General features: G+C 50.9%; 2 protein-coding genes across 2 annotated transcripts in view; both read left to right on the top strand.

The window, feature by feature from the left end:
* LOC134041999 (serine/threonine-protein kinase pim-1-like) overlaps positions 1-3,855 on the top strand; it is a gene marked incomplete at its 3' end in the record, with an annotated part of 69,894 nt that extends 66,039 nt beyond the window's left edge. The window contains exons 2-6 of the mRNA XM_062489072.1: positions 2,256-2,351; positions 2,445-2,495; positions 2,724-3,093; positions 3,286-3,462; positions 3,737-3,855. Coding sequence (XP_062345056.1) covers positions 2,256-2,351; positions 2,445-2,495; positions 2,724-3,093; positions 3,286-3,462; positions 3,737-3,855 — 813 coding nt within the window. The remainder of the gene's footprint in view (positions 1-2,255; positions 2,352-2,444; positions 2,496-2,723; positions 3,094-3,285; positions 3,463-3,736) is intronic.
* Positions 3,856-9,597: 5,742 nt separating this feature from the next.
* The window catches only part of LOC134042001 (serine/threonine-protein kinase pim-1-like), a gene marked incomplete at its 3' end in the record, with an annotated part of 132,891 nt that continues 115,978 nt past the window's right edge, over positions 9,598-26,510 (top strand). The window contains exons 1-2 of the mRNA XM_062489073.1: positions 9,598-9,699; positions 9,758-9,808. Coding sequence (XP_062345057.1) covers positions 9,598-9,699; positions 9,758-9,808 — 153 coding nt within the window. The remainder of the gene's footprint in view (positions 9,700-9,757; positions 9,809-26,510) is intronic.

The raw sequence follows: 26,510 nt of genomic DNA on the forward strand, positions 1-26,510 counted from the left end.
GATTCGAAGCAGGTAAAGGAGCGTGGGGGGGCAGTTACTGGTACTCACCCCTTTTTGGCTCTGGAAGGAGGAAGGCAGCTGGGAAACCTCACCGCGCCATCCCAGTGCCAGGAGCTGCCTCTTCTGGTGTTGGACCTCACACCCCTGCCAGGATGCTGTCCTGCTTCAGTTTGCTATCTCCAAGCATCCTGTTGGAGCACCGGGACCGACACTGCTCCAAGGATTCGTGAGCAGAGTCTCTCCTCCACCCTTCCCATCTGGGACACAGCTGCCATCACCCCCAGCTCTCCTGCAGCTGTGCAGGGATCCACACACCTGCCCTGTCCACTGGGAACCTGCCAGAGCTCACTGCCAATGGCGATGGTAACTGCACCAGGGGGGAAAAGAGCACACAACCAAAGGAACTGTGACTGGGTTCCTGTTAATTTCATAGTTATTGTTGTTTAGATTGGCCTTGTTGTAGATTTAGTAGAGAACTGTTCTTCCTGTCCCCCTATCTTTCCCTGAGAACCTCTTGATTTCAAAATTATACTGACTCAGTGGGAAGGATTTTACTTTCTCCATTTCAAGGGAAGGTCCTGCTTTTTCCCTAGCACACACCTGTCCATTCAAACTAGGATACGGAGCATGAGATGCAGGGCTGATGTGTGAAAGCAGGAGGATCTCCTCCAAAGTAACTTGTTTAATTGTCCATTTTATTACTTCTCTATTTACTCCACACTACTAAGGCAAGGCAAGCTTTGCTTGCAGGCAAAACAGGCATGGGATACACTAGGGTCCCTTGCAGGATCAGCAGGGCTGGCAGTGACAAAGCAGGCAATCTGCTCCATGGTGAGCCACTACACAGCCGCATCCCAATGTGGGTTTAAGTAGCATGGTATTATGGAGAACTCCTTTTCTGCATCAGATACCAAAAGAACGTCCACAGCTTCTGGTGGCAGTCAGCTGGAGCATTCCACAGGCAACACGAGCTCTCAAGGCACTCAGTGTTCTCTAGTGTCAGAGGCAGAGACACAGTTGAGGAGAGTCCATGTCAGGGGTCAGCCTTCCCAAACTGAGCAATGGATGCTTCTGCCACTAACACTGACAGGAAATAAACAAACAAAATTTTTGTGCACACCAGGGCTACGTGTGGATTAAATTATTTCTGTTTCACATCCCGGCCAGAACAACATCGTGGTCAGAATATCATTGTTCCTAGATTCTCTAACACTAAAAATATTGCTGGAGAGTTTTTGTCATTCCCATAGATTTGGTGACATCCAGACACACTTAACAATCCATTTGGGTCCAAGTTCCATATTGCAGACGATGTCTTTGGGCAGCCTGCAAGTGTCTCAGCAGAGAATGAAAAGGGATGACAATACTGACACGATTTCTCTTTGCTACTTGAAATTTAAAAGCTCTGCTCCAGCCCACACTGGCAAAATTGTCAGAAGAGGCAATTCTTCCCCACAAAATGCTTCATCTCACTCAAACAAGAAAGCCACAAGCCAACAGTCTTCTTTACGCCTCCACTGCTTTATTTGGCTATTTCTCTAATAGGAATTAGCTTCATTTATTCTTACTTTGTTTCCTGTGTTCCACGGGGCACGCGGCGGCTCCTCCGTTGGGTTTGCGGAGGCAACGGCAGAACGGCCGCGCGCTCCGGCGGCTCCGCAGCAGCAGCAGCAGCAGCAACAGCAGCAGCAGCAGCAGCGCCTGTCTCGATCGGTTTTCCGCTCGAGTTCCCGCTCGCCCTCCGTGCCCTTCTCCCTCTCAGACTCCCTGTGATCCCGTTCAGTCCCCTCCTTGTTGCGCCTCTCCCAGCCCGGCTCATGCCGCGCCCCGCAAGGCGGCCGTGGGCGAGCCGGCCCCCTGCCCGCCCCTGTCGGGCACGCCGCGGTGCCGCCTCCGCGGGGCTCAGTCCGTACCGCCTGTGGCACCTTTTGAAGAGCCTGTGGACGAGCTCCTCGCTGCGCTGGTGGCGGTGGTGGAGCAGCAGCGTCTCTTGGCTCCGCCTGGCGCGGGCCCTGGCGCTGGCCCGGCCCCGACCGAGGCCCCTCCCGCGGTTCCGCCCACAGCTGGCCCGCAGCCGCCCGGCTCCCGCCCCGCCGCCGGCGCATTCCCCCGAGCGAGCCTCGCCGCCCGGCAGTTCGGCCGCCGGCCCCGAGGCGCCGGAGCCCGGGGCGGCTCGGGAAGCAGCGGCGGCCGGGGCGGGCGGGTGCCCCGGGCAGAATGCCGAGAGCGCGGTGCCGTCCGCACGGGCGGAGAAGCCTCCCCTGGAGCAGCTGTACCGGGAGGGCCCGCTGCTGGGGAGCGGTGGCTTCGGCAGCGTTTACGCCGGGACCCGGCTCGCCGACGGCGTCCCGGTAAGAGACGGGGCCGGCTCGGAGCGGGGAGGGGGGCGGCGAGCGGCGGGCGGCGGGCGGCGAGCTGAGCCCTCCGCTCGCCTTGGCTTGCAGGTGGCCATCAAGCGAGTGTCCCGGGACCGCGTCTTGGAGTGGGCGCGGCTGGTGAGTGAGCGGGGCCAGCGGGAGCAGGCGGCGGGGCGTGGCGGGCGGGGTAAGGCCAGGCCCGGCCGGGTGGGAGCCGGGACGCTGCGATGGGAGCGAGCGTGGAGCGAGCGGCGGCCGCGCAGCGTCCCGGGCCATGGGCAATGGGAGCTGCGGTGGCGCCGGGCAGCGGGTGGCGAAGGCGAGCGCAGCATCGGCGCCGCTGACGGCATGGCGGCTCCCCCGCAGCACGACGGCGCCCTTGTGCCCCTGGAGCTGGTGCTGCTCTGGATGGCGTCGTGGCCCGGCTTCCGCGGCATCGTGCGGCTCCTGGACTGGTTCGAGCTGCCCGACGGCTTCGCGCTGGTCATGGAGCGTCCGGAGCGCTGTCAGGACCTCTGGCACCTGCTGCACGCGGGGGGGTTCCTGCCAGAGCCCGTGGCGCGGGCGCTGTTCCGGCAGGTGCTGGGGGCCGTGCGGCACTGCACCAGCCGCGGCGTCCTGCACCGCGACATCAAGGCCGAGAACGTGCTCGTTGACCTGGCCACCGGCGAGGCGAAGCTCATCGACTTCGGCTGCGGCACGATCCTGCAGGACACGTTCTACACCCAGATGGCCGGTGAGCCCAAAGCCGGGGCCCAGCCGGGCAGTGGAGCTTCTCCCCTGTGCTTCCACAGGTGGAACACACAGGGAGGGAGGGAGGGAGGGGGAATGCTGCTTCAGCCGGCTGCAGCCAAGTTGCATTTTGGCAGGAGCTGGCTGGGAGGGAGCAATCAGCATTGGCCTGATGAGCTGTGCCCGTGTGCCATAGGAACGCGGGAGTACTACCCACCGGAGTGGATCCTCTTTGGCCGCTACCATGGCCAGCCAGCCACCATCTGGTCCCTGGGCATCCTGCTCTATCAGCTGGTGTGCAGGCACCTTCCTTTCAAAAGCAGAGAGGACATCGTCCGGGGACAGCTCTTCTTCCCGCCCCGGGTGTCTCAAGGTGGGGATGGGCCTTCAAGGCACGGGAGCAAGAACGGCTTTGGGAGAGGCCAGGGGGCACATAAGTGTCCTGCTGTTGCAGCTGGGGAGGAGGTTCATCTCCTGGGCTGAGCTGAACGAGGTGGCAGGTGTACCTCTGCTGCTCTCTTCCAGAAGAGAGGATGGATGGGAAGCTGTGCGAACAGCTCTGAGCACTCTTAGTGTGCTGTGGGCACTGTGAAATCTGGGAGAGCATGGACAGGAGCTGACCAGCAGTTTCTGGTTTCTCTCTGCAGAGTGCCAGCACCTGATCAGGTGGTGCTTATCCATGGACCCTGCAGACAGGCCATCCTTGGATGACCTTTTAGAACATTCTTGGGTGCAGAAGCCCCACCTGGCCCAGGAGACAGCAGAGATCCATCCCTCTGCACAGTAGAATCCAGGATGCCCGCAAGCAGCAGCTGCTCGTGTCTTGTGGCTCTCAAAGAATTCCCCAGAGCATTTCCCAGTGGCCCTGGCATGGAGCAGAGAGCACAGCCAAGGAGGTGCTTCCTCAGGTCCCCGGCAATTTGTGGAGGGAGCGGCTCAGGGCTCCCCATCCTATTGGAGAAATTGTGGCACAGTGCAGTGAAGTTGCCACAGAGTGGAAAAGGGGAAACATCCCCCTGCAGCTCAATGGCCTCGTGATGTCCCCGCGAGCCAAGGCACATCTGGCGTGTTCTTCTGGAGATCAGCGCAGAGCTGGAGAACGCCGTCCTCGAGCTGGCCACTGGCAGGGCAAAGCTGATGGGCTTTGGTTGCAGCCCCTTCCTAGAGGACACGCTCTGCACCCCGACGAAATCAAGATGAGTCCCCAGGCGGTGCAGGGGTGGGGGGATGCTCGTGCCTCCAGGCATGGCAGGGCTCGGCCTGGCCACGTGCCGGAGGTTCCCCATGGGGTGGCAGTGGACAATATTAATCTTTCTGCCAACTGCTCAGCTGCTTTTTGGTGGGGCAGGGGATGGATGTTGTGGAAGGGGAGCCGGCTCCTGGCCTCGCTGACAGCTTCTTCCTGCCAGCATGGCACAGGCTGGGGTGGGGGCATCCGGCCTGACAAAAGCATGCATCCATGGGGATAGGGAGCAGCAGAGGGGGACGGGTTCTTTAGCCATGGCCCAGCTGCTCTGCTTTGCAGGCCCTTGAGGAAGGGGTGGGCATACAGGTGGGAAAGGTAGGGTTTTTCCCCACCACTGGAGAGATTTTAGTATCATAAAGAGCGGTCAGACCTTCCCCAGGCCCGTGAAACGGTGACAACCTTTGGTGCTTTTTCTTGTTTCCAGGTCTTGTTTTGAAATGACTTTCATGCAATTGTTCTTTGTTTTTTCCAGAAAGATTGCAGCTTGTGTCCAGACCAGATGGAGAAGCACCGGCACCGTCCGTGGAGTGCATCCCATGCCGGTGCTAGCCGGGGAGGGTCCACGGTGTGGATGTCCCCTGCAAAAGGATAAGGACCTTGTGTGGGATCGGCTCCTCTCCTGGCAGCAGGTCTCCAGAGGTGGGTACCCGGTTCCACAGCTCGGGTGGCAGAAGGGCTTAGGGCAAACGGCAGCAGGCACACGAGAATGTCGCTCTTGCAGCTGCTGAGGAGGTTGTTGTGCCATGCTTGAGCAGAAGAGGTGGAGCGTGTCCTGCCACGCTGCTCTCCTCTAATAAGGAGGGAATGGGCTGGGAGGTTTGGGCTCTGAGCACAGCCAGCAGCCTGGCCTGAGCACAGGCTATGGTGGGACAGGGGGGACAGGAGCCTGCTGCCACTGACCGTGGCTTTCTGGTTTCTGTCCCCAGGCTACCAGCAGCTCATGCCATGGAAACGGCACCGCTCGACCTGCCAGTCTGGGAGGGCTGGACGGCAGCGGGTGTTCATTTGCTGCCCAAAATAAATCATTCTTGTTACTAACATCATCATCATCATCGGAGCATTTCTTTCATCCTTTTTTCAAGCTTTTGGCCTCCCTTCTTCCACCGAAATCTCTTTGCCTCTTTCCTCATCCACTTGGTGGAATTGGTGGGGGGGGTTTAAGTAACACAAAAAGTTCAGCAACAATTCCTGTTGCCAACCGCAGCAGTCTCTTCAAGAACCTGGAGTTGGTAGCCAGGCCCACATTTCACTTGGAAAGGGGAGTGGTTTGCAGGGACAAAGATGTCCCTCTGCTGCAAAAGCAGGGAGGAAATCAGAAGCAGCAAAATGCAATTTCAGCTCTACCCCCGCCCAAAGTTGTCTGCGTCTTTGCCCTCCACTCCAAAATAGGCAGGCAAGGCTGGACTTGAACAAGGTTCAAGTCCTTCATGGTCCCTTGGCATTAAAGGGATCAAGTAAAACTCTCGTATGCAGTAATTGGAGTACAGCTACTGTAGGGATAAAGGAAATGTTGGGAGCTGGGACATCCTTCTTGTCTCCTTTGTCTCCCCAGGTGTTGTAGCCTGGATAGCTGTTAAGATGGTTGCAGGTAAAGGAGCAGCAAGGGCCTTTGTATGGGATCCACGGAGATGTTTATTTCAGCCACTGCGTGGATAGTCCAGGGTCAGAGGCAAAGACAAAGGGGAACGTCGGGGTGAGGGTCCAGGTTGAAGCAGATGGGTGTCCTGGGCAGGGGGAGCATCAGGGAGCACTTACCAGGAGACATGGGGGTGGCACAAAGGTGGGGTTAGGGCATGGGAGCCAACAGGGAAACAGGGTGGGAGTGACCGAAAGCCTGAGAGACAGGGAGAGGGCAGGGGGCTGGCCCAGGGAACAGAACAGGGCTACATTGGCATGACAGAACAGGGCTTGCTATGAGAGAAGCCTCTCGTGTCTCCCTAAATAGGGAATGCCTTTTAGGGTCTCCACAGTGGGGTGTTTTGGGTTCAGTTTGAGTTTGGGTGGAGATACTGCTTTAGTGTAGTGGTTTTGGATTGTTAATTTGAACGTTTTTAGTTGTGAGATAGGATTAGGAGGAAGATAAAACAGGCTTAGCTTTAAATGGTACAAAGACAAACTTTATTACCAGAAACTATAGGGGAAAAAAGAAGAAGAAAAATTAGAATAAAACTTCAGACTACTCTTCTTCTTTCCACACATTTGTTTTTTTACATTGACAGCATACAAAGAACAACTCAGTTAGTTTACCTTTTCTAAAATAGTCATTTACTTGTTTCTTTCAGAGAGGAGATTCTTCAGCCTATAGAGATTTTTTCATAAGAAACCATTTGTAAGTGGTCTTGCTGTTCTAGTGTTTAGCCGTCAGGGAGGATAGAGATCTGGTTATTATGTAATATTTTTTTTCTCAACTAACATTTTAATTCATAACTAATACTGAGGACCATATCAACTTATGAGGCACACTTAAAGGATTATAATAGTTGAAACAAAAGCTTACTCCACTTTTAAAAATAGAGGGTGTTTTTCTTCTTCCCTAGGGAGAAGCAGGGGTTTTTTCACTATTTAAACCTAGGGCACTTACAGCAATTTTAACATTGATTTAATTTAACACCAACGCTTCTTCTTACATCTAGAGTTAGAATCGTTAATCCACCCCATATTTTTTTATGTGTTATAGGGAAACAACGGATGCTTTTCTATAGCATAAAAAAAAGGGAAGAATTTCAGTCTATGTCTTCCTTCCCTCAGCTGAGACTTGACTCTTCTCGTACTTTGAATTTGGTGTTTTTTGTGCTGTTTTTGTACATATTATCATTTTGGTTCTCTGTTTTTTTTTCCACAGGACAGAGAATAAAGTATTTGTAAAGTCATATTTTGGGCAGTGAAAAAGTTAATATTTTGCCGGGGCAGGAGAGGGTTCTGTGATTGTTTTTAGGTGGGGCGGCCGGAGCTCTTTACCATAAGGAGCCTTCTAAGGCCGCGCCGGGGCCGGGCTGGGATTGTAGGGCCCGGCCAGAAAGCGGAGATGAGTTTTTTGGTTGTAAGGTTGTTTTTTGGCGTTTGCTGTATGTAGTGTTAGTGGTGGGCTGGTGGTTTTCCTTTTCCTTTTGCCAGCAGCCGAGGTTGGGGCCCTTGCCAGATCGGGGCCCAGCTGTCTCTCCCCCAGGCCGTGTGGGCGGTGAGGCAGGCCTTTTTTCCACCTTTATCTCTTACTGTTCACTTCCTCTTGCTGGAAACGGGATTGTTGGAACACTTTAGAGGAGACGGCTTATCCATAGTGTTCTGTTTTAAATTGTCTAAAACCGTGTGAGACAGATGGCTTCACATAGGAACATCCCCAGGGCTGCTGAGGGGAAGGCACCACTTTATTTGTTGTGAAGAGAAGTAATCAAAATCCGCAACCAACAAGCTGCAAGGCAGAACGGAGTGGGAATTACAGAAATAAAGGCCTTGAAAAGCAGCTTTGGAAAGCGGCTACTTCCTAGACAGTGCCAAACCCTCTGACCTGGCCTGGCCGGGCCCAGGGCTGGCTGCCCTTGGGAAGGGAAGGGAAGGGAAGGGAAGGGAAGGGAAGGGAAGGGAAGGGAAGGGAAGGGAAGGGAAGGGAAGGGAAGGGAAGGGAAGGGGATGGAGCTGGGGTGGGGGCTCTACGGCCATGGAAACGAGAGAACCACGGGCCAGCGCGTCACAAAGGGGCAGCCCCGCAAGGGGCTGTGAAGGTTGTGGTTGACACGGACACAGTGGCAGGAGACACGTCTGGCTCTGCCTGTCTGTGCCGACTGCTGGCGATTGGAGTCACCCCACCTTGTTCTAGGGCTGGGGACCGAGCTCCTATCGCCGTCTGCTCCGAGACAGTTCCCAAATTCAACCCCAGGTACTTCTGCGAGACAGAAGCACGGGTTCAAAGATGGATTTTACTGGAAAAGGAAAGACCACGGAAGGAAAAGGTGAGGATAGAAAGGAGCTGAAAGGCCCGAGTCAAATGGAGACAAATTCCACCAGATTTCCGGGAAAATTGGTCCATGGTGGTCAGTTCTGGCTCTGTGTCAGAGTTGGTGGCTGTGAGCTACAGGTGATCTTGCAAGGACATCCCTGGCATCATAACATTCTACCTTTAGTTTACTCTGCTTCCTGCTTTTTGACAGTAGCCAAATCACTCATACTGTCAGCCAGGACAGGGACTGTGGCCATGACAAATACAACGTGGTCATGTGATGCAAATTCTGCTTCTTTCTTTGCCATCAACGTTGGGTCTCACTACTGATAAATTTCCTGTTCTTCCTCTGCTTGGTGATTGGGTCCAACACTGAGGATGACAGGATAATATAAAAACCCCAGCAAGGCCTGCCTGCATGCTGAGAGGTCTCTGTAGCTTGCAGAAATAGCATTCGTCGCTGTGAGGGTCTTTCCTGGGTTTTGACAAAGCCAATCTCTAGAAGGGATCCTTATTCCCCTGTTATTATTGGATCCTTGCACCTTTCACTTCAGACTTGCTAACTCAATAGTGTTCGGAGGAATTAAACACAGGCTAGTCTAAGGAAAACTAAAACCAAACAATTGTTTTTAAAAATATCAAATATCCCTTAAGTGCCACACCCATTAGACATGTTGATGCTGGGATAGAGGTGGGCATTGACCAACCTCACTTCTTCCCTTGTGAGAGTGTCTCAGCCTCCCACAGAGGTAAGGTGGGAGCTGGGCCACTCTCTGGTGGGAGGAAGGGTCTTGTGCCAGCCTGGAGAGCCTGTGCACATTGCCAGGGAGCAGTTGTGCCCTGCAGGTGTCCCCTGCCATGAGCTGTGCTGCTGCCAGTGCCCCGTGGAGCTGTGGGGCTGCTGAGCTGTGGGGCAGGGAGAGGAGCAGGAGGCTGCATGTGCAGCTGAGCCATTGCTGGGAAGCACAGGGCTCTGGGCTCCCTGCTGTCCCAGGGCAGCCCAGAGGCCAGGGAGTTCCCCTGGGAGCTCTGTGGAAGTGGCTCAGGGTGTGCCCTTGGCCTGCCTCAAGGGGCTGATGGCAGGAGCAGGTTTCCTTTTGAAGCTATTTTCCAGGAAAGTTTCCAGGAAATGTGTCCCATGAAACATGGAGCTTCAGATGCTTTTGTTTTGCTTTGCAGCCTCTTGTTACATTTTGTGTCTCCACTTTGCAGGCCTGACTGGCTACCCTCTTGCCAAGAGGTTTTCCCTGGCAAATCCTTCTATGCTCCTTCCCTCCAAGCCATTGCCTCCCATCCAGAAGGGCTCTCCTTCAACCAAGTCAAATACGATGTCCAGAGGAGAGCGGGACAATGGGAAAAATGGCACTGGCTACAAGGAGGACAATATTAGAAACAACCGGGACCAGGATTCAGAGGGAAAAGCACATAAGGTAAGGCAACCAAGATAAGTCCTGTGTGGCAGATTTTCAGTTTATGTCCTGTAAGCAGAGATCGGAGACCATTAACTGTGGTGTGAGCCTAAGGAAGAAGGTGAGCAAAGTAGGATCTCAGCTGGACTCTGCACTTCAGGCTGTCTTTGCAATGGGTGTGTAGTGCAGATTTCAAGTCCTCACTGTGTATCTATAGCAGGAGAGGGCTTTGAAAGGTTTCTGGGCTCTGTCATGGTTGCTCCTCTGTCTTGTAGCTGAGAAAACACCAACAAGAAGGCAGCGCTGCTAAAGTTGTCTGCTCCAGCTAAGCAATCCTCCTGCATTCAGTAACCCACGGGTATCTGTGAACCATATCTATGTCTTGGTGGTGGTTTCCATCAGCTCTGTCTGGTGGGGATGGAAAAAGGAGTTTGCTGGAACAGGCAGTCCTGCAAAGTCAGTTCCAGGTTGACACAGCGTTTGAGCTGTACAGCCATGGCCTCCTACACAGTTGTCTCTGATGCTATTTCTAGATTTCTTCAGCTTCTGGGCAGCTGTGTGCTGTGGCATGGCTTTGTCCAGAGAGAAGGGATGGGAGGTGGCCATGGGGAGAGCAGCCCCAAGCCCAGGCACACGATTGCCTTTGCAGCAGGGCCAGCACCTGCAGTTGTTCTGGGTTTGCCATGGGGTGCAGGAGGAGGCAAATGAGCAACAGCTCTGGCAAACAGAATGTCCAATCAAAGGCTGATGTACTTGATTCCAGCCTTGCTGAGGAAGGGCCCAGTGTATCCCTGACAGGATGTGGTCCTTTAACTGTAGTTTGAAGAGGACTTGATTTGGGGCTTTAGTTGTGCCAGAAAGGAAGGGACACTTAAAGAATGGTGTGCACCTGCCCCTCCTACCTCCACCCTCCTTCCTGGTCATGGCATGGGGGCCCTGGAGCAACTTGGGCAAGCAGAGACCTTGCAGAGAGCAGCAGGGCAGGGAGCTCTGCTGAACTTCCTAAATGCCAGTGAGCCTGAGATGATGGAGGTGTGGGAGCTGGAGAGCACGGAGCATCACGAGAGCTCAGCAGCTTCTGGGCTGAAAGGCTGCTGGGCAACTGTAAGAGGGAAGGGCAGCAGCAGAAGAAATGAGGGGCTTGAGAAAAGCAGGTTCTGACATCCTGCAGAATGGCTTTGTGGGGACTTGGTTGGTGATCAGCACTGGCTGTGAGGTGCCTAAGAGGCAGGGAGAGAACAGTGATCTGAACCCGTTCCCATACCATCCAAAAGGCCAGTGGAGGCAGTGGCACTGCAGAACATGCTGATGCCAACCATGTGGATTCCAGCTGGGAGTGTAGCTGCAATTGCAGACAAATGAGCAGGAAGAGAGAGGTGGGAAATTTGGGAGATGGTCTCTCCCTCACCAATTCCCTTTCCTATGCCACCCTTCCCCTTCCTAGGACAATCTGCTATATATGATATTGACTTTTCCTGTCAGGGCATGTGTAACTGTCTTGAGTCATGAATGAGGGCAAGGCTGGATGCTATATTTGAGCACTGTGTACCACTCTTTCCAGGCATCCTTGCTGTATCCCAGAGGTGGGGATATGAAGAAGGGGTCATTGGGGCTGCCTTTGGTCCCCCCTATACCCAAGGCAGTCAGTCCCCGTGTTGGCAGTGCTGCAGGGTCTCTGATCAGCTCTGTGCAGCTGGATGTCCAAGGGTCCCAGGAGATGAGGTAAGCCAAGGTGTCTGCTGCTCCACTCTGCTGTTCAGCTCCCTCTTGCCATCTTGTGAGGTTCCTTTGCACAGTCAGCTCTCTCCCATGTACTTAGGGAAACCTCTGTGTATTCACCATGTGGCCCATCCGTGATGATCCAGCTCCATGTCAAACCCCACACCGCATGTCACAAGGGCAGAGGTGGTGGTGGTGGGGAAGAGGAGGCAGGGCTTAAAAGCATCTGAAGATGGGTCCTCTGCTGGGCTTGGTATTGATTCCCTCTGTAATGTTTGTGGTGTCATTTGGGAACTGTATTGCATGGGTCTGTCTCCTGAAGATGATAGAATACTATAATCCGTGACTGCCACCTTCAGCACCCACAAGCATATGCTTGTAGAAATATTGGCTGCTGGAGAGGGGTCTGCGAATTCTAGTATTGCTTTTTTTACTTTTAACACGGGGTGCTGTTGTTCATGTTACAACATTCCTTTGTTGTAAAGAGAAATATAAACAGCACATAAAACCCAATCCAGAACTCAGTGGGAGTTGCAAATAGAAAGGCCATGAAATCTATCTTAGGAAAGCAATTACCTCCTGGGAGTTATTGTCAGATTCTGGACATCTCTGTGGGTTGGCATCTGTTTGGAAGGGAAGGGATCCCAAAGACAATGTCAGGCATAACTTCTATCTTCCTTGGCCTCCACTGTGAACTGAGATTCCAGGGAAGTTTTGGGTTATAGATGTACGATTTAATCAGTGTTTAATATTGAGGCCTGGATTCAAAATCCAAGAGGTCATGGTGCTAGAGAAGAGTTCTAGCACTGTACCTGATGGAAAGATTGGTTTGGAAATGTGTGATAAAATGTAGCTGTCATGCTTATCTGAGTTAGAAAGGAGGATAAATAACAAGAAAGAAGGACTCAGGAGTATCATTCCTATTGAAGAGCTTAGGTAGGGCTTTGAAAGTACAATCTGAATATCCTTGGCTATCAGCTGAGTTGGAAAAGGCCTTTTCCTTCTTGGAAGATCAAGGTGGTGGAATATCCTTCTCAGAACACTCCAGTGCTCTGACCACATGTAGCACGAGACTGGCACCAGCGCAAGGCATGAGCAGGCAAAGCCAAGCTTTGTCAGCAGAAGCAAAGTAGCTGCCCTCCATACAGACTCGTGTCTCAGCTTAGCAACCTTTGCTGCTTCAGAGAGGCTGTAGGAGCCCGCCAAGTTTCAAAAGGAGAGACACCACAATTGGGGAGTTATGATGCAAGTTGGAGAATGACTGCTGTGTTTCAGCTGGAGCTTGGCCAGCTCTGTCTGACTGCAGCAACTGAAAGCTTAAGGACAATTAATCAGCTTTGCATCTTGTTGGCTTGATGTCTCTTGCATTTCCTCCTTCATCAGAGTGAACAAGCTAGGAAAGATTGCCTCCTCTCATGCTACACCTCTTCCCTCCCTTCTCTTTCTCCCTCCTCATATGTGCTTTTGTTCTCCCTTTCTCAAGGCCAAGACCGAGCGGCAGCATCAAAGAGAAGTCTGAACATGCAGGTAGGTACAGGGCATGTCAGTCCTAAAATGACCATTGGCATATTGAATCAGAGGTGACATCTTGAAAACTTGGTTATAAACCATGGTTTTAAGAATTTCTTTAAATTTGTTTCAATTCCTTGATGGCCTCAGTGGACTGTCCCAGAGCCCAGTCACTGGGAGTGCGCTCCGGTGGTACAATGAAAATTCCTGCATTGTGAAGTGTTGAGTGGCAGGAGCTAGAGTGGTACTTTGGGGCACTGGAATTGTAGTGTGGGAAAAGAAAACATTCTTCTCCATCCTGCATTTGCATTTTATCTCCATGCAGTCTTTGTAGTGTTGCAATTAGGAGAGAAAAAGAAGGAAATCCTCATTTAGCAGGAAATGATAAATGTTCCCTTTCCTTCCTCCTGCCCTTCAAGGAGAAAACCTTTCCTTTGGGCAATTTCTCAGCTGGACTCTTTGAGATCTAAGGCAGATTCATGGACACTGCCTGGTTTTGTACAGGGGGAAATCAGGAAACCTCCTATGACAGAAAATCCTGTTGAATTTTGCATTTCAGGAGAAGGAATCTTCCAAATGGATGCAGCCTATGCAGGGTCTGAGTTTGTCATCCTCTGACAGCACAAGCCCAAAGCCACCTATGGCAGGTTCACCATGGCAAATCTCTTGCCCCACTGCCTCTGCCTGTGTCAGTGTTGCAGGCTGAGGCTGGGGGAGGAGATGCCTTCTGCCTTGTCCCCCTGTCCCTGCCTTGCCTGATCCCTGACAAGTAGAATTGTGCCAGACAAAATGCGGTCTCTGGTGCGTCTGTGCCAGCCAATGCCTTTGAGTTGAAAGCCTCCAGCAAAGCCTGTTGTTGTTGTTCCTTTGCCATTTTGGGGCATGTCATGATAGGAGAGATGAGATTTGAAGAAACAGTTGTGCTGATGCAGAAAAAGGGATCAGATGCCCAGGCCCCTTTGCTCAGGATTAGTTCTGCCAAATCCTGGGCAGAGGCCCTTTGGAATGACTCCTTAATTGGTGATATGCAGCTGGAATGCTTAATGCAGCTAGGGAGAAGTATTGCTCAATAAGTAAGGTGGCATTTTTGCTGGATTTATTCTGGACTAGAAATTAGCTATAGCATTAACCCTTACCGGTTGTAGTTTTGTAATTGTCCTGACATCCTACAAGGGAAATAAAATCTTGGTATGAGGCACTTATTCTTCCCCTACTGCTTGGCTGCTACATGATTTTATCCCCTGTGAAGCCATGTAAAGAAATAGTTCTAAGAGCTGTGTTGGAGAGTATTTGAGAATGACCCGCCATTAGACAAAATCTAATTTGTCAGTATCTGCCGTGATCAGAAATTTTTTGAGACAGGTCATATCTATGTTGGGCTTGGGTGTTTCTGCAGGAAAGAAGGTAGGGAATAAAGTCCTCCAAGAGTGAAGTAGAACAAAAGTGAAACTTCTGGATGATCTCTTTATTCCCTTCAGTGAGGGGCTTGCATATTCCTGAGGACATCTAATTGGGAAAGCAAAGCTTCTTTTGCATCTAACATGTGGTGCCAAAGTTTGTGTACCAGCAATTCCTTTGTTTGAAAGAGAAATAAAGAAAACACAGAAGTGTAAAACCTAAAATAGAATTGAGTGGGAGTTACAGAAACAATGGCCCTGATAACAGGATTGGCAAACAATCACTTCCTAGACAGTGTCAAATTCCAGAGGCCAGTGTGAGTTTCCAACTCTTTGGAAGGAAATGATTCCTGGAGTAGTGGGGAGGCAACAGGCATAGAACCCATCTCTCCTGGCTTGCCAGCTCCACATTGTTCAGAGAAATTCAAATTATGCTAGATTCATGAAAAATAAAGAAACAACAAATGTTTACAGTCAAAAAAATAAAGTTTGAATTCGCTACCCATTAGATGAGTTGATTGTAAAGGAGTGAGTTCAATTAACTCACTTCTTTGCCTGTACTTGATCTACAGATCCTTCTGAGTCTACGACACAAAACCAGAGGATGAAGGGAAAGAGCTCTTGGTGTGTGACAGGAGCTGGGATGCCTCTGCTCCCAAGGAAAAACGATGAATTGCTCAGATTGGAGACCTGCATGCGGAAGCCCAGCGTTGGGAATGGAGGTGTGGGCTCCCGGCCGGCTCAGGGGGCCTTGGCCCAGGAGCCCCGGCAGAGGCAGCTGAGCAGCGCTGTCCCCAGGGTCACTGCCAGGGAGGAGGACAAGGGGAAGGACCAGCATGGCTCAGCCTCCCACAGAGGTAAGGTGGGAGCTGGGCCGCTCTCTGGTGGGAGGAAGGGTCTTGTGCCAGCCTGGAGAGCCTGTGCACATTGCCAGGGAGCAGTTGTGCCCTGCAGGTGCCGCCTGCCATGAGCTGTGCTGCTGCCAGTGCCCCGTGGAGCTGTAGGGCTGCTGAGCTGTGGGGCAGGGAGAGGAGCAGGAGGCTGCATGTGCAGCTGAGCCATTGCTGGGAAGCACAGGGCTCTGGGCTCCCTGCTGTCCCAAAATGTTGATTTAAAAGCATACAGGTTTAGAACCTGGGACTACTTTTAGGAACCAGAAAGAAGATGTTTACTAAAATCAGCATAAGGGCAGATAAGAATCTCTGTCAAGAGCAATCTCCATCTCTGCCCTTCTCTATCAAACACAGAGGCTCTCCAGCAACCAGGGGCTGAGGCAGCAGGTTTCAGTCTGCTGGCCCACAGAGTAATGTCATGTCTCCTTCCAGGAGCCCATCCACTGGGAGAGGGTCTAGGCATATGTAGCTTGCTGCTTTCCTGCACCATCTCTGTGCCCTGTTAGAGCTCTGTAATCTGGAACCTGTCTTGCCTGTTGCCAAGCATGACATTTTTGGGCAATTGAAGTGTGCCAGAGATTTACAGGAACCTTTGCTTCCAGTACCAGGCCTCCCACTGAGCCAGCTCAAGGAGATGGATCATCCCACCAGTCCTGGTCTAACAAGTGACAGAGACCTGAGAGAGGGCTTTGGAAAGGTAAGGGATAAGAACAGGGATGAGCAGACTTCCATTCCAGTGGCTGTTTAGTGCTTGGCCCAAAATGCCTCTGAAAACCATGATCTTCCACTCTTGGGGGTTGGGGATTGTCTTGGGAATATATTTGACGGCTACTGAGCAATTGCTTGGCTACTTCCAGTGGTGCCAAAGTCACTGCATGGAGATGGTGCCAAGGTCATGCCCGAAGCATTCTTTATATGCAAAGGCCATTTTAGAGAAGTTCTGATTGGCAGAGCAAACTGTAAACCAGTGAATGTGGGCAAAGGGCACCCTCAGAAGCAGAGAAGCAAAGATGCTACGGTTGAGTATAAGCAAGGCTTCAAAATAAAAACGGGACAGTTTGATGTCTCCTGGTTACCTTTCTGGCTGTATCTCACAGCCCTCTCATTCTCACATTTTCTGCTTCTTAATATCCATGTTCCTCCAAATTGTTTTCACATGACTCCCTCCTCCTTTTGGTCTCCTGGTCTCAGAGACCAAGTCGTTGAGAGTCTTCCAGAGCTGAGTCCTTCAGAAGCCAGGAAGTGACAAACAGCTGCAGTTCCTGGCCATGAGTGTTAAGCATCAGCTAATTACACCTCCTTGCTGCATATTGCACATGGCTTTTATTCTCCTGCCATGGCCTCTAGGAGCTGAACTGCCTGCTCATTGCTCATGGGAGCTCTTCCTTTGTCTTGGAGCATTCCTATGACTTCCATGTTTCAAGTAGGGTTTCCTGTCACAGTTGGAGCAGAGTAAGGCTGTGGCACTAAAGTGTTCCACCTCACTGTGTATAATTGCCAAGGTGAGGATGGGAGACATTCTCCTGAAACTATTGGAATGGATATGGAGCTGGATTAATGTCTGTGGCACTCTGTGGACTCTATGCTCCCAATGAGATGATGTGCCTGGTTTGTGTGTGTCTCTGCTTACAGTCTGTGATGTATTTCCATTGCAACTAGGTTCGTTCTTCATTGTGCAAGTTGGCTGAAAAGAAGTTAGAGCAGAAGAAAACTGAGATTTTAGAGAATGAGATGAAGAAGAGGAATGAAATTTTATCATCCTTAAAGCTGCCTCCACTGAGAGTTGAGCCCAGGGATGCAGCTGAAGCAAGTAAGTGGTGTCTACACTGCTGGTCCTTTTTGAGCTCTTCCTTACCGTCTGCACAGTGTTGCAATCAGACTGGGGGGCTGTTGCACTTGCATCTGAGTGGAAGCTTGCATAGGAATGATTTCCATTTTGCAGAGAAAAACACAGAGGCATTAATTGTCTTGCCCATGGCCTCACTTAGTAACAGAGTATCAGCTTCCCACCTTCACCTCTAAAATCTTTCAGAGTAGAAAATTCAGTCTTGGAAAGTCGCCTGCCCTTCAGACTCTGTTCTGAAGAGCAGCTTCCAGGCAATGTGAATGCAGAAGAATGCTTTTCCACCAAGGTGCAACCTGGAAGAAACCAAATTCAGCACCTTCTGATGAAAAGACCAGAGATCCTTCTCGAGCCACTCCCCTCCAAGGAGCTGGCACTGTAGAGCTGTGCTGAAGCCCTGAGGCAGTGCTTCTGTTGTAGCCCCAGGAGCAAGCAGCATTCCCCAGTGAATCCCGGCTGAGGGGCTCTGGCTGCAGCGCTGTGTGCGCTGCCCCGAGGGCGGCAGCAGGGACCTTCGGGGGCAGCACTCAGCCCCAGGGCACCACCCAAGCTTATCTGCACTTTCTTTTGGGAACTTGCCCAGCCTGCCTCTGAAACAGGAAAACGAAAGCATAGCAACACTGGCTTCTCCTTGTTTCTTAGGGGAAGCATCACTGCAGTTTGATTTTTAAACTGGAAGAAGGTAGATTTAGATTAGATATTAGGTAGAATTTATTTTATAATGAAGGCAATGAAATGCTGCAAGGGTTTTTCCAGAGAAGCTGTTGTTGATTTATCTATGAAGGTGTTCAAGGCCAGTTTACATGGGGCTCTGAGGAACCTGATCCAGATGAAGATGTTCCATTTCCCAGGGGTTGGACTAGATGGTGGTTAAAGGGGACTTCCCACCAAAATTGTTGTAGGTTTTCCTGGGTGATTGTATGATCCTTGTCCCATACTAGCGTGCCAGTGTTCTACTTGAAGTTCTTTGGGATAACACAGAGATGTTACCCAGCTCCAGCAAATTTTCTGGCCCTTTCCATAGTGACCCTGTCCAGCACCCTCCACTTACAAGCTCCTCTTTGGTCCCTGCAGGCCTCAGCCAAGCAGCTGTCAATGGCACAGCTTCCAGTGTGCAGAGAAAACACCCTGGTAATGCCTTGAAGAAGAAGGTCTTGAGGAAGCAGGACAAGATGCCCTTACTGCCCACTATGCCCATCATCCAAGAGGAAGACAGTGTCCCATGCAACTCCTCAGGTAAGTCTGCTCCATGGCAGCTTTTTCCCATATAGTTATTTCCTTGCAAAAGGAGCCCAAAGTGCCTCCTGCCTCAGCCAGCACAACTGGGCTCTTTGGTCCATAGCCTGTCCTGAGAATGAGCACCAAATCCACATTTGAGTTCCTCCAGCTTGGTTGTCTTGCAGTAGTAGGTTCTTAGAGATGCATTGGAAAGTTGAGCTGAATAAAGTAGAGGTAAAGGCCTAAGCTCGGGCTTTTGTCCATCCTGATAATCCAAACTACAGCGCTGGTGCCAGGAGGCAGCTGTAAGTGCAGAGATGAGTGGGGGCAGTGTGCCAGGGTGTGCTCACTGTGCACCTACGAGTACCACCACCATCAGTTGACCACTACCCATCGGGGCCCTCTGCCTGTGCTGCTGTCTGGGTCTGCAGCCAGCTTTTCTGCTATCCCAGTAAGGGTTGTCTCTGCATGGCAGTCAGTGCCTTGGTGCAGTCGTGCTGCTGCTCCCTGAAGCGATCAATGGCTCCTGGCTGCCACCATCCCATGGCCTGCAATTCCAAGAGGGAACAAGCAGTGCCTGCTGTGTCACTGCAGCCAAACACAGTGGCTGCTGGTAGGAGGTGACAGTCAGGAGGGGCTGCCTGGTGCTCCAAGGTTGCCTGTGCTATCATCCCAACTAGGGTGAGATAAAAAGAAGGGAGCAAGGAATAATAATTGGAATGCTCTTTTCTACTGATGCTACTTCCACGTTGAGAACTGACCAGAATTGAGCCTGGGTTGTTCCGGCTTGGCTTGGTGCTGTGGCAAGGCAGCTGCAGGAGTTTCCTCAGAGAGTTGCAGAGTGCCTCAGTCCTCAGGGCTGGGGGAAATGAGGGCGTGGGACAAGAGAGGCCCCTGGGGGGTTCCCTCTAGGTGTAGCCATTCCCACTGGTCGTCCCTGTCTGGCAGGGAGTGGGAGCTCTGCGGCCTCAGGAACCTGCCACTGGCTGTGCTACCTGTGGCACTTGGGAGCTGGCACTGTGTGGGCAATGGTCAGGTTTAGCCTGGAGCTGTGCCCAGCTGGGGGGGGCTGGGAGAAAGCAAGGAGCCCAAGGAGGCAGACAGCAGGGAGGTGTGTGAGGCAGTGCCAGTTTGCAGCACATGGAAGCCTGGCTGGGAGCTGGGGCTGCAGGCCGCTCCATGGCGGGGTGCCTTGCCCGGGGCTGCAGCGCTCAGGGCTGACCCTCTCCTCACAGTGACCTCGCAGACGGCCACTGGTGCCGAGCGCCGACAGGAGCTGCTCCGTGAGCGTGGGCACAAGGACACAGCCTCTGCTGACCCACAGCAGTCCTTGCTCCAGGCACTCTCCTGGCTGGGCAGCGATGACTGGTAAGAAAGGCCCCGGTCACTCTGTCTCCCTCTTAGCGTTAAGGAAGCTTACAAGTGGATCTTGCCAGTGCCTCTGAGCCCCGACAGCCCAGAGGGCAAAGGACTCTGCTGAAACCACTCCAGAGCAGTGAGAGGATCAAGATTTGAGAGCAGCCTTTGCTTGGCCTCGGTCTGCAGCTGTGCTCCAGCTGCTGCCGCTCTGTGCTGCTCCCTCGCTTTGCCTGCTGCTCCATGGAGCTGCAAAGGAAGTCTTGAGGGAAGAGAGGAAGCTGTGAGATGAGATGATTTGCTGGCTGAAGGCAGCAGCAGGATGGCAGCAGTTTTGAGTGTAGAGATTTGGGTGCCTTGGGGCACTGGCCCAGTGGGACTGAGTAAGATTTCTCTCTGCTCCCAGTGCTGACAGCAATGGCAGGTGACAGGGTCTCCCTGTGACCTCCTGCATGTGAGTCCCAGAAGCAGCTCCAGGGAGTCGCTCTTTCTGAGAAATGGACTGATTTGTGCTTTCAAATCCCCAGCCTGTCTTTACTCCTGAAAGGCTCATGGCAGAAGGGAAGGAGAAAGCAATGAAACCCTCTAGGAATCTTGGACTTTTTGAATTCAACTTTTTTCTTCTCACTGCTTCATATGGGCTGGAGGTGTTTTGCCAATACTCAACATGTGTCCCACAATTAGACACAGAGAGAAGGAGGCCCAGAGGTGATAACCCTACGAATGTTAGGTGATGCTGGTTAAATTTTTGGTGATATTGGTTGTGATGTTGGGGTTAGCATAAACTCACTGTTGGATGCTTCATTCACACAGGGGTACGGACTCCATTCACAATGGGATAAGCATGAAAAATCTGCCACATGCATCTCTTTGTGCAGTCACATTTGCTTTGCAATTCTCTTCTGCTTCCTCTTCCCCCTTTTTGTTTGGTGCCCTCTGAGGTACAAGAGAGCTTCTGCAGGTGTGGGGGGTCCTGGTGACTCTCAGGGGTGCCCATGGGATCGGTCACCAGCCCTGTGCTGCAGCCCTGATGCCTCACACACCTTCCTGTAGCTCAGGGCTGCCTAGAGCAAGTGCTGAGAGACAGAGTTGTTTACACCTCTTAAATAACATGTTGCTGTAGTGGGCATTGTTTTTGGTAGGGGATTCTGGGAAAAGGCAGAGTTTCAACTGTTCTTTCCCAGGCGTGGAATCTTATGGGACATCCTGCTGCTGCTTTTCTGGGGAATGTGGAGGTGAGGTGGAGTGGAGTGAGTGAGAAACAAGCCTGGATTGTAGCATGGAAACTGAGCTCCAGAGTGCCAGTGCAGACTTTTATTGCTGAACTGCCTGCTGGGGATGAAAAAGAAGGAAAATGCCCCAATAACTGCCCAAGGGGATTGTGTCTTAGGGACAGGTATAGGGAGGTGACAAGAAACAGGAGCATGACCCAGTCTCACAGCTTCTAGGAAACTGTGTCATAGGGACTCCATGGGCCAGACATTTCAGAAATGCTGTCTTGTAAAAGAGCCACAAATGAAGACACTGAAACCCCTCTATTTGTCTCTTGGATTTGTGTATGCTTTTGACAGCAACAACATCCTGCGGGAAGGAGCTCCACAATTTCATTTAAGTACTCCTTGAAAAGCACCTCCCATTGTTTGACTGAGCTGCCAGCCTGGTAATTTCAGAGGGTGCTGCCTAGTTCTTGGGTGGAGAGAAAAATCCATCTTTTTGGTACTTGCCTTTCAGGGAGATGAAGGAGAAGGGACTGGTCAGCATCAAACTCCTGGCTGGGTCCCATTCAGAAGTCCTGCTTTCAAGGCTTCGTGACATTTGCTTGGCAGTTACCAGTGAGGTGAGAACACTCTTGTGAATTGTGCCCTGTACTTCATACACGGTGTGTAGAGTAGCTATGTGCTTGTTCATCTCCATGTGTGCTCAGAGACTGCCTTCATTTCTCTTTTTAGACCTTCTATTTCTAATGTCTGTCAGGTTTCTATGGGATCTGTATGTAGATGTAGTTGTATTCACTGGTAGGTCGGGTATCTGACACTCATCTTTGAGTGAGCTGCCATTATCATGAAATGTGCAAATGCAGAAAAAGATACTCTAATTATGTTATTTTCAGAGTCCTAGTCTCTGCCCGAGCTGTCATTCAACACTGCAAATTAGTCTGTAGGCCTGAGCATGTGTTTTCTGTTTCCTGGCTGAGTGCTTCAACTGCTGGTGTTGCTTTTTTAAACAGGAGCACGTGACTCTTTTATCTTTATGACTGATGCCTTTATGGTTTGAAAGCAGCCCTTACTTTAATTTGGTTCTTTGTGTTTCAAAGAAAAGAGCCTAAAGGGAAAGCAGTTGACATTAAAGAAGGCTTAAGTAGATACTTTATGAAATTTCTTATTTTTAGGCCTGTTACATGTAAGTTTGAGGCCAGATATTGGTGCCAGTGGAAGTGTCATGCTGTGCATGTGCTCTTCTGCTCTTATTGTGCTTTTATGTTCCTCTGGACACAGTGGGACGTGTTGTCATTTCCTGAGTCGTCTGTCTAAGGCAACTGGTTTTCTTTCCAAGGTCATTCTTATGTTTCCCCTTATGACTTCCCCAGGTGACCAACCTCCGCTCAAAGGTGTCCTACTCGGCCATTGTCACTCTGGGAGAGCTCTTTGTGACCTTGAAGAAGGACATGGACTCTGAGGTGGATGAGGTGGCTCGGGTCCTTCTGCACATGGTGTGGAACTCGCCAGAGTTTGTTGAGAAAGCAGCCAGTCACACCCTGGGGATCATGGTGGAGAATGTGACTCCTGCACGAGCAATGACTGCTCTCCTGGACAGTGGAGTCAAGTAGGTTCTTCTTTCAGTGATATTCTTCACCTTCTAGAGTACTTCTAGGTGGGGGAAGGGATGAGAGAAAGAATGGGAATGGTGGGAGGGAAGGGTCCTGTATCCTGCATCTTCTGTCAACTCAATGATTGGATTCTCCAATCCACCTCATTTCTTTCCTCTTGTCCCCTATTTCTGCCCTCCCTCAGCCTATGAGTTCTCAGAAAGAAAGAGCTGTAGAATATGGGAAGTTGGACGAGGCCATGAGGATGATTAAATCCAGTTCCTGGCCTTGCACAGAGCACCCCAAGAGTCACACCATGTGCCTGAGATTGTTGTCCAAATGCTTCTTGAACTCTGTCAGGCTTGGTGCTGTTGACCACTGCCCTGGGGAGCCTGTTCCAGTGTCCCAGGCACCCTGTGGGTGAAAAAGCTTTTTCTGATATGCAACCTAAACCTCTTCTGACTCATCTTCCCTCTGCTTCCTGGAGTCCTCCCAGTCTGTCAGAGTTGCCTAGATGTGGTGAATGGTGGGGAAGTGCAAGTGCCTGCAAAGGCTAAGGATAGAGCCTTGTGCTTCTGTGGGAAGAGGGGCAATTGCAGCTATGAGTGCTCTTTGATATTTCACTGCACTAAGCACAGAGGCCCTGGGAAAAAACATGCATCCTCATGATGCCATTAACTGGAGAAATAAGGAGGGTACTTGCTGGGGTATGGAGCACCTAGGGGAGAATGTGCTGGCTGTGACACAGCCTGCACAGCAGGTGCAGCTCCTGCCAAAAGGAGTCCTGAATGACTGTCCTGGCCATAGAGCTCTACTTTCTAATCAAACTGGTGTTTCATGTTAGCCTTGAGATGATGAATCACTGCACATACACCTTCACAGGCCCACTACTATGGGATAGCTGATGCAAATGCTGCCTTAAGTGTTTGTGCTGAGCCTGATAATTATCAAAAGACACTCTCTAGAACTGGACAATCTGGGTAAATTGATTGCCACACTTTCCCCATCTTTGCAATAGGATAAAACATTCAGATGTACCCCTTGCCCATCCTCACAAAAGAAACAGGCTGCATTGCTGCATATTCTGCAACTTCACGGCCCACAGAGTGTTTTCTCTGCATCTGTATTTTTCCAAAGCTCTGCAGATTTGGGGATAAATGGCTGGAATGAGCCTCAGTCCTGCTGCAACTCTGTGTAATGGGTGCCCTCTGATGGGTCAGCATGAATGGTCTTTCATTTCTAAAGAATTCATATGTAATCTATTTTTTTATCTTTCTCAGTGGAAATTGTGGCAAAGACACTGAGTATCAGGTAGTGCAGGGAGACTGAATTCCTCCGTCTTCCTTGCAGACAGTCCTTGTGTCCAATGCTAATTTGAGTTTCTCTGAGGACAGAAGCTTCTACAGGTGTCTGAAGCTGCAGGGAGAAGCCAGGCCTCCTTCCCGCACCAGTGGCAGGGAGCACGCTCTGGCCAAGGCCTGTGCTGCTGTTGCTCCTTCTCCCTGTGCCCCAGTGTTTGCTCTCCTCTTGCCAGGAGCCGCCACGCCCAGGTGCGGAAGTGTGCGGCGCAACTGCTGCTGTCCTTGATGGAGAAAATTGGAGTCACGAAGCTCGCAGGCACACCCAGGGCTGAGAGGCTGGCGCACGCGGCAGGGACGCTTGCTCAGGACTGCCACAAGGACACAAGGTAACCATCTTCATTTCACCTCCTCACACAGGAAAACTGCCTTGTGTCTGTCTAGAAAGGTAAAACCACAAAAGAGTGGTAATGAAAGGAAATATTAAGTTACCTCACGGTGTGGATAAAGGCCATAGAGGCATGGAATACCCGGAGTTGTATGGGGTCCATTGGGGCCATGGAGTCCAGCTGCCAGCCATGTGCAGGACATGCCAAGAGTCACTCCATGTGCCCAAGAGCATTGTCCAAACGCTTCTCGAGCTCTGTCAGCTTTGGTGCTGTGACCACTGCTCTGGATTACCTGGGGAAATGACTGTAGTGGGTAAGCTGAGGTTGTCCAGCAAGAAGGAGCATTGCCAACTTCCTGTGACTTGAAGGATTCTTTCCTGAGATCAAAAGAGCTCAGATTTGGCAGTCAAACAGTTTTGTTTGATCTTAGGTGCACAACACAGAGCCAAAATGTTGCCTCATGTTCATCACTGAAAGATCCAAAGCAGATCTTTCTCGTTAACTTAAAACTTTTCTAGAAGTATTTCAGGGCAAATGTATTCAGTCTGTCGAAACCTCTTCTGCAGCTTTCTAGAATGCTGTTGTCTGTGGCTCAATGACCTCTAAATTTCTTCTTGAGGAAAACTGGTTTCCTAGTGGCAAAATCAACCCAAGCCACCCAAATCCCCTTACTTTGATGATTCAATTAATAGCTGCCAAAAATACAGGAGTAACTAGCTGCTGCTCTGCACACATATAGAATAGTCAAGAGGAGGCCTGAGGTGTTTTGTGCTGGATTCTCTGCCAGTTAATGGAAGGCAAATTATTGAGCAATGGCAGCAAGGTACTTCTAATGGGATCTGACAACAAAACAGATGTGTTTCACTTGTTCCCTGGGATCCTTTGATCCCACAGAAGCACACCCACAGTTTCAGAGTGAAATGATATTTTTCTCTCACTTTGCTGAGTAGGTAATGCCATCTCATGCAAGGATTGCAAAGGATGACATTAAGGTATCAGCCTCTTCTGTTAACAGGTTTCCTTTGTTTGTTCGATTTCCTTCCTTCCTTCCTTCCTTCCTGGAATCCTTCCTTCCTGGAATCCTTCCTTCCTTCCTGGAATCCTTCCTGGATTCCTTCCTTCCTTCCTTCCTGGAATCCTTCCATCCTGGAATCCTTCCTCCCTTCCTCCCTTTCTCCCTTCCTCCCTTCCTCCTTCCTTCCTTCCCTCCTTCCTTCCATAGGCATTATGGACAGGAGATGGTGAAGATGTTGATAAATCATCCAAAATGTAAAATGCTTTTGGAGCGATCCATTCCTGCCTGTGACCTGGAAGATATTCTGAGAAGAATTAAGAAGAAAGTAAGTGCTTGGCAGGAGAAATGTCTCCTTTGTGCAAGTATAGCCACAGCTAATAGGACATCAAACATACCTAATCTGTCTTTATCTCATTCCCCTTCTGCTCAATCATTTTGCTCCTGGGAATGAGCTGTTAATCCCCAGCCTGTTCATCTGCAGACCACAAAGGAGCTGATATTCTTAGGGGAAAAGTGGGGCTTTGAATATTTTGACTATTGGTCACAAAGAGGAAAGGGGAAGAGAAGAAAGTGGGTTTACATTTAAGCATAACTCCCCACCCTGCTGTCCCTGCTCTGCTCCCAGTAAAGCAATGAAGTGAGAAAAGTGCTTCTGAGGAGAACAGAGTCTTTGCAAAAGACACTGGAAGCAGTAGTGCCAAGAGAATTTCCAAAACTGCAGCAGATGTCCCAGTCAATCCTAATTGCTACAATTACCGTCTGTCTTTTGGGAATACTGCCCTGCTGTCAAGCCCTGTGGAGCTGGAAGAAGCTTGGTGAATCCAGCAGCATCCAGAGGAAAATCATTTGTCTGGGGGGACTTTCATTGTTTTTATCTACGTTATAGGAGCGTGTCCTTTGTGCACAAACAGGGAGAGCGAGTGTTGAACCAAATCACCTTCCAACAAAATTGGCCCACCCCAAAGAGTCCTAATTTTTCTGCTTTTTCCTATAAGATCTCTTGGTGCCTACCAGTTTCCATTATTGCCATTTATGCTCGAGACTCATGAGTTGGGGAGTTTAAACTGCTGCTCACTATGGCAGCACCCATAACCTGCCTTGGGCTATTGCAAACAAAGAGTTGGCATCACTGAATCTCTGGTCTGTTTCCTTCTGTCGGTTTGCAAATATTTCCCTAAGCCTTGGTAGCAGTGATCCTGGTTCTAACTTGTGTTTTTAAGCAGACAGTTTCCTATTCTATATTCTAAATGTTGGTGGGGTTTCTCTGTGTCCTTGTAGGGGATGGAAGAGCAGAAGGGTGAACGCCCATGTGTCAAGAGCCCTGTGAAGATGAGGAGCCATGTGTCAAAGAAGCCCCAGGCCACATTTCCTTCTAGTCAACGGTACTGA

The sequence above is a fragment of the Cinclus cinclus genome, chromosome 3 (assembly GCF_963662255.1).
Source record: "Cinclus cinclus chromosome 3, bCinCin1.1, whole genome shotgun sequence".
In the NCBI taxonomy this organism is placed as follows: domain Eukaryota; kingdom Metazoa; phylum Chordata; class Aves; order Passeriformes; family Cinclidae; genus Cinclus; species Cinclus cinclus.